This window comes from Callorhinus ursinus, unplaced genomic scaffold (assembly GCF_003265705.2).
Source record: "Callorhinus ursinus isolate GAN/ISIS: 27379988/994484 unplaced genomic scaffold, GSC_fseal_2.0 scaffold148, whole genome shotgun sequence".
In the NCBI taxonomy this organism is placed as follows: Eukaryota; Metazoa; Chordata; class Mammalia; order Carnivora; family Otariidae; genus Callorhinus; species Callorhinus ursinus.
Genome location: NW_027397210.1, coordinates 32,725 through 40,212, shown reverse-complemented (window position 1 = coordinate 40,212; position 7,488 = coordinate 32,725). Strand labels below are relative to the sequence as shown.

At 58.4% G+C, this 7,488-nt stretch overlaps 1 protein-coding gene across 14 annotated transcripts in view; it reads left to right on the top strand.

Moving 5' to 3' along the window:
• The window catches only part of EP400 (E1A binding protein p400), a 97,763-nt gene that overhangs the window by 66,501 nt on the left and 23,774 nt on the right, over window positions 1-7,488 (top strand). For all 14 annotated transcript variants that reach the window (XM_025861629.2, XM_073890400.1, XM_025861628.2 and 11 more), the window contains 9 exons: window positions 2,708-2,848; window positions 3,056-3,139; window positions 3,420-3,554; window positions 3,786-3,830; window positions 3,911-4,064; window positions 4,296-4,537; window positions 4,645-4,818; window positions 6,888-7,024; window positions 7,165-7,221. In XM_025861629.2, coding sequence (XP_025717414.1) covers window positions 2,708-2,848; window positions 3,056-3,139; window positions 3,420-3,554; window positions 3,786-3,830; window positions 3,911-4,064; window positions 4,296-4,537; window positions 4,645-4,818; window positions 6,888-7,024; window positions 7,165-7,221 — 1,169 coding nt within the window. The remainder of the gene's footprint in view (window positions 1-2,707; window positions 2,849-3,055; window positions 3,140-3,419; window positions 3,555-3,785; window positions 3,831-3,910; window positions 4,065-4,295; window positions 4,538-4,644; window positions 4,819-6,887; window positions 7,025-7,164; window positions 7,222-7,488) is intronic.

Sequence of the window (7,488 nt, the reverse complement as noted above, 5' to 3'; positions counted from 1 at the left end):
CTCCCCCTCCTCCCCCTCCTCCCCCTCCTCCCCCTCCTCCCCCTCCCTCCTTCCTGGGTGTCGTTTTGCGGGCTCTTAGCCTCGTGGGGATCCCCGTGTCCTGGGCCTCTTCCCGCACCCTTGCCCGTGGTAGAAGGCTGCACTAGGTCCCTTGTGGCACCTCTCCACCCCCGTCCCCGTGCCCTTGGTGAGGAGGACTTGCCGCAGCCTCGGCTGATTTAAAAATTCTCATTTGGTTGAGAAGTAATAAATGTGTGAGGTGAAGCCTTCGAGAATTTGTCATGAAAAGCAAGTGTCCCTCACCAGACCCTCCCTCTCTGCTCAGCAATGACCACTTGATGCGGTTCCTCCTGCCTCCCTCCTGGAGTTTCCTGTGTACGATGACCCCACACACAGACACCTTGTGGCTCCTTCTGCATCTGGAGGGATAGATAGATCAACCCTGTTCTTTTAAAAACAGGTGTTATGTGCACGAGGTTAAAAAGAAAAAGTTGGTTGTTTGCCAGAAATAATGATTTTTCCACTGAAAGTCTCGCGCGTGTCCTGGGAGAGAAATGAGAGGCAGCAGAGTGTGTGCTTGTGGAACATGGTGTTCTCTGTGCAGTTGTCTTGGGGACATGTGCGTACCACACAGAGCGGCACGCTGGCTCAACACACAGGCACTGTCCATGTGTATTTGTTGAATGCCCTGCCGTGCTTCAGGCATGTTCTAGGCAGGAGGGACCTAGTGTTGACTAAACCACGTAGTGTCCCCCCGTCCCCCCCCCCCCCCCGCCGTGAAGCTTACATTCCAGTAAGAGGAGAGATTGTAAGCCAGCAGACGAGTAGATCACAGACTCTCCCTGCTGCGGTGGCGAGCAGTGCCGAGGGCCCCCACAGACAGTGGATGATGTCCAGGGAGGGGTGGCAGGGGGTCAGCAGGGGATGGGGGGTAAGGGAGGTGGGGCCTGGCCGTGTTCTTAAAAACGGCCCTCTGGCTCTGTGCCGAGTCTGGATTGTGGGGGCCGGAGCAGAGGGCCGTGGCAGGGGCACAGGCGGAACCGCCACGCATGGAGTAGCAGTACCAGGATGACTTCCCGGACGTCCGGGACACCCGGGACGTCTCCAGCAGGGGTGGTGCTCTTTAGAGGATTCGTGCAGGAAAATGGCTTTCGGTGAACGTTTTGTTGAAGCACGAGAACCTCCTGAGAGGCATGCGTGTCACAGAGAATCAGCTTGAGAGGGCGCTCCAGGGAAAGCCCCCAGAAACTGCCTGCCCCCTCACCACTTGCGTCCCCCAGGGCTGCTCTTCTGCCTCCTGACCACCAGCATGGGGCTGCCCGTGCGGGTCTGGCTTCTGGTTGACGCTCCACTCCTTGGGTCATCGTGATTTCCTTCTCCGGCCCACCATCTGTGTTTGAGCCATGTGTCTGTGAATATTTTCTGTGTGTCTCTTGGCAGACGCACCGATGCATCTCTGCTAACTTTTGGGTAGTGCACCTTAGGGTGGGGCCCTGGGGTCATCGGGGAGGATGCATGTGACCCACCGGGGCTGCCAGGCAATTTTCCAAGTTGGCCAGGCTTCTCTGTCCTCTGTCAGCCGCATAGGACTTGAGACGTGGGGTGTCGTTCCCAGCAGTGTGTTGGCGGATGTGCCCGTGTCTCTGGTTGGATTTGCCTTTGCTGTCGGCCCACGAATTTGTGTCTGCATGTCCCTAGCAGAAGTGTTTGCTCACGTCTTTTCTCCTCTTTTTTGGTTAACCCAGCTGTTGCTTTTCCTCGGTGGTTTGTTGGCGTTCTTCCTGTGTTCTGGGCGGATACGTGTGGCATACCTTCCTGTGTTCTGCAGTCTGCCTTTTGGAATGCTTTCAGGGGCAGGGACTCTGGACTCTGAAGCCGCCCAGTGGCCCGTCTTTATCACGGTTGCTGCTCTCGGCGTGCTGCCTAAGAGACGTTCTCCTGACCCCGGGTCGTCAGGACGTCCTCGCTCGTTTTCCTACGGGTGCTTCAATGTTTATCTTTGTACTTAGAAGTGTGGTCTGTGTGTAGTGTGAAGTCAGGTTACGTTTTAAACTGCAGGTTTTGCCAGGTCGCCAAGAAAAGAGGTTGTATAACTCATAATTGACACCTGGTAACCAGAGACCGCTGGCTTGTGCCCGATGCGCGAGTGTGCGTTCCACACTCGGCCACGCCTGTCAGGCCTGAGCTCCGGGCTATGGGAAGGCGCCTCCTTCCTTCCACTGGTGTTTCTTGGTCTGTGGTGGTGCCGACCGTCTTACATGCCTGTCGTCTGTGGGCTTGGTTCTGGCAGCCGTGGCGTTGGGTCGTTTGTGTCCTGTTCATGCCGTGGACAGCAGCCTGTGTCTCGTGCACCGTGAAGACTCGTTCTCGTCTGTCAGAGCCGCGGCTGCGATGCATGTCGGTTTGAGGTTGAATGAGGTGCCCCGTCCCGCTCTGTCCTCAGGGTTGGGAGCTTCGTGGGATGGCAGCACGTGGCTCTTCCGCCCCGGGCTTGCTGTCCATCGTGGCCATGAGCCGCTCACACTCATTCTCTGCCTCCCTCGGCGCTTCTTTCTCCGGGCTGAGCGGGTCCTGAACAAGAGCGTGTCACCACCGGGGGGCTGCACGTGCAGTGAGGTGTCTTGTTGGCGCTACGTAGGGCGGCTCCTTCTCAAAACCCCGTAATTTAAAAATATATGAAAGTAGTATGAACACGTAATCTCTTTAGGCCCTCAAGAGCATCGAGTACCTGGAGGAAGACGCCCAGAAAGCCGAGGAGGAAGCCGTGCTGGGGTCGTCCGGCTCTGACAGCCCGAGGTGGGGTGAAGAGCCGTCGCAACTGGAGGAGTTAGCCGACTTCATGGAACAGGTTTGGGAGCTTTCTCTTGTGCACTTCAGCTTAATTTTTTTCCATACACCTTGATGTTTTAAACACTTGTCTCTTCTGTGAAATTTTGCTTGGTCGCTGAGTAAGAATGGTCACTTTCTTGATTCAAGTGTTGGTGGGGGTCGTATGAGGACCTTAACCTTCATTAACTTGCTGTTAACCCTGTTCAAACAATGATTTTTGAAACAGCTTACACCTATTGAGAAATATGCTCTGAATTACCTGGAATTGTTCCACACGCCTACGGGCCCCGAGAAAGAGGGGAACAGCGAGGTAAGGGCAGGCTCAGCTTTCAGAGTCAAATTTGGCCTGAAGTAAATGTGACTTGCGTGGAATTAAAGGCATAAAAACCAAACCCACCAGTGTAGAAACAGATTGAAAATGGAGCAGCTCGGTGCTTGATGGAGGGTTATGTGTTGGGGGCGGGCAGGGGTCCAGGGCACGTGGACCTGTAGCTGGGACAGCTCGTGCGAGCCAGGGGCGGGCTGGGTCACGGCGGGTGGGGCCTGCCGCGGCCGAGTCTCAGGGCCCCTCTCCGCGGCCTTCCCGCCAGGATGCCGTGCTGACTGCCGTGAGGGAGTGGGAGGCCCGGAACGCCAGGGCCCTGCGGGAGAGGGAGACGCGGGCGCTGCAGGAGCAGGAGCAGGAGCAGCTTCTCACCTACACGCGGGAGGATGCCTACAACGCGGTATGCGGGGCCCAGGATCCCGTGCGTTTCCGCGGGACCATGCCCTTCTCCAGGTCTGGCAGCCCTTGTGTGATGCTTGGCCCTTGGTTGTGCATTTCTGGTCACACTTGGGCTTTTCCCCAAATGTGGTTAAACGGTGGTGTGGGTACTTTGAAGACCTCCTGAGCACACAGGTAGATAGCTGGTGCGCCTGAGCCGGTGCCGCACTGAGACACTGCCCTTGCCCTGCAGGAGTATGTGTGTGAAGGTGCCGACGGGCAGATGGAAGTCATGCCGGTGAGCGCCCGTCTCCCTGAGTGTGGGGGTGGCTGCCCTCCCTGAGGCGCACAGCTCACAGCTCTCCCTTCTCCACGCAGCTCTGGACGCCGCCCACGCCCCCCCAGGATGACAACGACATCTATGTGGACCCGGTCCTGTGTCTCACGTACGAGACCACGCCCATCCCAGAGTCCAAGCTGCCTCCCGTGTATGTGAGGAAGGAGCGCAGGCGGCACCGCACGGACCCCTCAGGTGCGTACCCTGCGGCCAGGCTTGCGTGTCCCCTCGCTTTGTGCTCATGCACGGGGGGGGGGGGAAGCTTTAGGCTTACGGTCCACTTGGCATTAAAGCAGGCGAGTAGGTGTGTGTCCACGGAGGCTCCCTGGTGACAGGCCTCCTCAGGTGCCATCACCCTTGTTTCCTGCTCTCGAAGGCAGGGTCCTCGTTTGTTGACAGCCTCGCTGAGAAGGGCTCTCTGTCCAGTTGCAGGCAGAAAGAAGAAGCCACGTCATGGGGAGCCGGTCGTCCCTCCTCGCTCGCTGTTTGACCGTGCAACACCCGGCATGTTGAAAATGCGACGGGAGGGGAAGGAGCAGAAGAAGAATATTCTGTTGAAGCAGCAAACCCAGTTTGCCAAGCCTTTGCCGACTTTTGCCAAACCAACGGCCGAGTCGGGCCCAGACAACCCTGAGTGGCTCATCAGCGAGGACTGGGCGCTGCTGCAGGTGAGCACGGCCCACAGTCTACGTCCTGTGGTCTCAGTCCTCGGGAGAGCGTGTGCCCCTGCGGATGCAGCTCGTTGACCCGTGGTACCTGAAACCCGGTCCCACAGGCCGTGAAGCAGCTCCTGGAACTGCCTCTGAACCTCACCATCGTGTCCCCGGCCCACACGCCCAACTGGGACCTCGTCAGTGACGTGGTCAACTCCTGCAGCCGCATCTACCGCTCTTCCAAGCAGTGCCGGAGCCGCTACGAGAACGTGCTCATTCCCAGGGAGGAGGGGAAGGTGAGGGCGGACGCCTCCTACTCGCGCGACCGCGGAACTCCAGCCCCCGGGCCCAGTGGAGGCTGGCGAAGTCGTGGCCCCGGGCCTGAGAGCTTGCCCGACGTGCCTGGAAAATTCCAGGTGCCGTCTGGAGGCTCCCGTGCCACCTGAGGGCTTGGTCCTACCTTCGTGTCTTTTTTTCCCTTTCGTTTCTTAAGACAGCCTCGGGTGAGTGAAAGGGCCTTTGTTTGGCTCTCTTGGCTTATTTGAAGAGAAGCCCTGTGCCGTTGCTCTGGGCTCCTACCGGGCTCATCGGCTGCCACGGTGCTGGGACCAGCTCTGGACTCTGGTTCCGGTTGACCGTGTGCATCACATAGGCCGAGTGCACAGAGGCTGGGTACTCAGTGTCTTTCCCAGGAAGACCGCGGTGGCGGCAGCCTGACCCCGCGAGAGCCAGCCCTGCGGACAGGTGCATGTGCCATGCGGTTTCCACCCGCAAGCCTCTTGTTCTTCTTGATCTGAGAGGGTCTCTTTCTGTTTTCCCTCTGCTGTCTTCACTGCTTCCCTTTCTTGCCACTCGCCCATCTGCCTGCCCTCCGGAGAATGTCCAAGTCCTGTGCACAGAAGGCGTGCATGCGTGGCGGGCTGCCACGTGGCAGGCTGCCGGCGTCGACAAGGGTCCCACGGAGCCTGCTGCCTGTGACAGACGGCGCAGGGCAGATGCGGCAGAAGCGTACACGCAGGGCCGAAATGCAAAAATCACTGCTCTGTCATTTCTGTTTTCGTGTTCCTAAAAACATTAGTCTTAAAGCATTTATTTGCTTTTTGTTTAAGAACAAAAAAAGCAAGTGTTCCTCACACTACCACTTATGATGCCTTTACCAGAGAGACTCCGTGGAATTTTCTGTCTGGCTGTTATGTGTTGGAAGCACGTCTAGCGACAGCCATGACATTAACGTAGAAAAACATGAAGCTGAAGCTCTGTGCTCCGTTATAGCTCGGTGAGAAGCTAACCTAGAGAGAAAGGCAGAAATGCGTTTATTAGCTATGAGGGGCATGCTGTGGATAAGTCGGCAAGCAGCTGTGCAGAAGGCCACGTGATGGGGTCAGGACCAGCCAGGAGGTCGGTGTTTGCAGACACGGGCTGGCAGCCACGTGTGGGGTGGGGCAGGGCAGGGGCTCCCTCCCCGCCGATCACTATCTGGGCTCACCGTCGGGCGGTCGTGTGACTTACCTGCTCTTATTCTTGCTCTTTTTCTCCCTCACTTTTCTGGGCCACGGGAGTGCTCCCAGACGCGGTCCCCGATCAGGGCCCGCCTGTGCTGGTCTTGTCGTGAGTCTCCTCTGACGTGGCTGTCCTTGATAGGAAGTCTTCACTTGGTACAGACACTGCAGGAAGTCGCGTACGCATGGCCCTCCCGTGCACGGTTCCTACTGTGGAGCAGTTTCCATCCTGCACGCTGTGTTCGAGTCCCAGTTACAGGGCAGTCAGAGCCTGGAGGTGCAGGGGAGGGTCCCGGGGAGCCCTGTGGCCCAGCCGGGATTTGGTTGCTAACAAGCACGCTGGCTTTACACACACAACGTCATGAGACTGGAGCGTTCTCCCTGAAGTTCTGTGGGGCACTGAGGTGTCTTGGGAGCGAGCAGGTGCTTGGCTTCGCTGTAGGACTTAGGCCAGAGAGATTACCCGGCACAGGTAATGCCGTGAAGGCCCGAGAACACACTCCCAGCCACGCAGTGCCTCTCCCCTTCCCTGTGCCCTGTGGGTGGAGGCCCGTGGGAGGGCAGCCGTTGCTTGCTTCCCGGGGTCTGTTGCCGACGGAGGTGCGCTGGCTCGGCCTCACTGCCATGTGACCTTGGGCACTTTGCCCAGTGGTCCTCTTTCCCTGCGCAGGCGGGGAGCTGTCCTGCTCTGGGTGATCGCAGGCTCACGCGAGGTGGCGTGTGGAGAGGAGCAGTGTCTGCAGGCGGTGGGCGGCAGGGACGTCGAGCCTCGGGAGGAAGTAACCAGGTTCAGTCTGGGAAGTTTGAGGTCAGGCTTGCACACGAGCCACCGTCTGACTGACGTGCTGCCTTCGGTTTTGTCTCAGAGTAAGAACAACCGGCCCCTGCGCACAGGCCAGATGTACGCCCAGGACGAGAACGCCACGCACACGCAGCTGTACACAAGCCACTTCGACCTGATGAAGATGACGGCCGGCAAGAGAAGCCCCCCCATCAAGCCTCTGTATGCTTCCCACATCCTTCCCGCCCCTCCCCCGTGACGAGCTGGCGCTGGTTCGCCGGCCGCATGGCGTGTCCGTCACGCGGCCTTCTTCGGCAGCGGTTTCTTGTCTGCTAATGGTTGTATCCTTTCCCGCACTGCAGGCTCGGCATGAATCCCTTTCAGAAGAACCCCAAGCACGCCTCCGTGTTGGCAGAAAGGTATTTCTGTATTTTCCACTATTGGAAATGATCTCATTTTAGTGTGGTCAGCGAATCGTGCAGTCTGTGCGTCCAGGCAGGGCCAGCAGGGGGCCGCGAGTGCCACAGGTCATTGCCATGACGAGGGTCTGTCCCTGCTCGCAGGCCACAGGGGACGCGGGCGGACGTGACGGGGCTGTGGGAGAGGCTTTGTCCTTTCTCGGCCGTGCCCACCTCTAATCTGCCATGTGTTTTATTGGTTCTGCCTTAAAGTTAAATCCCACATAG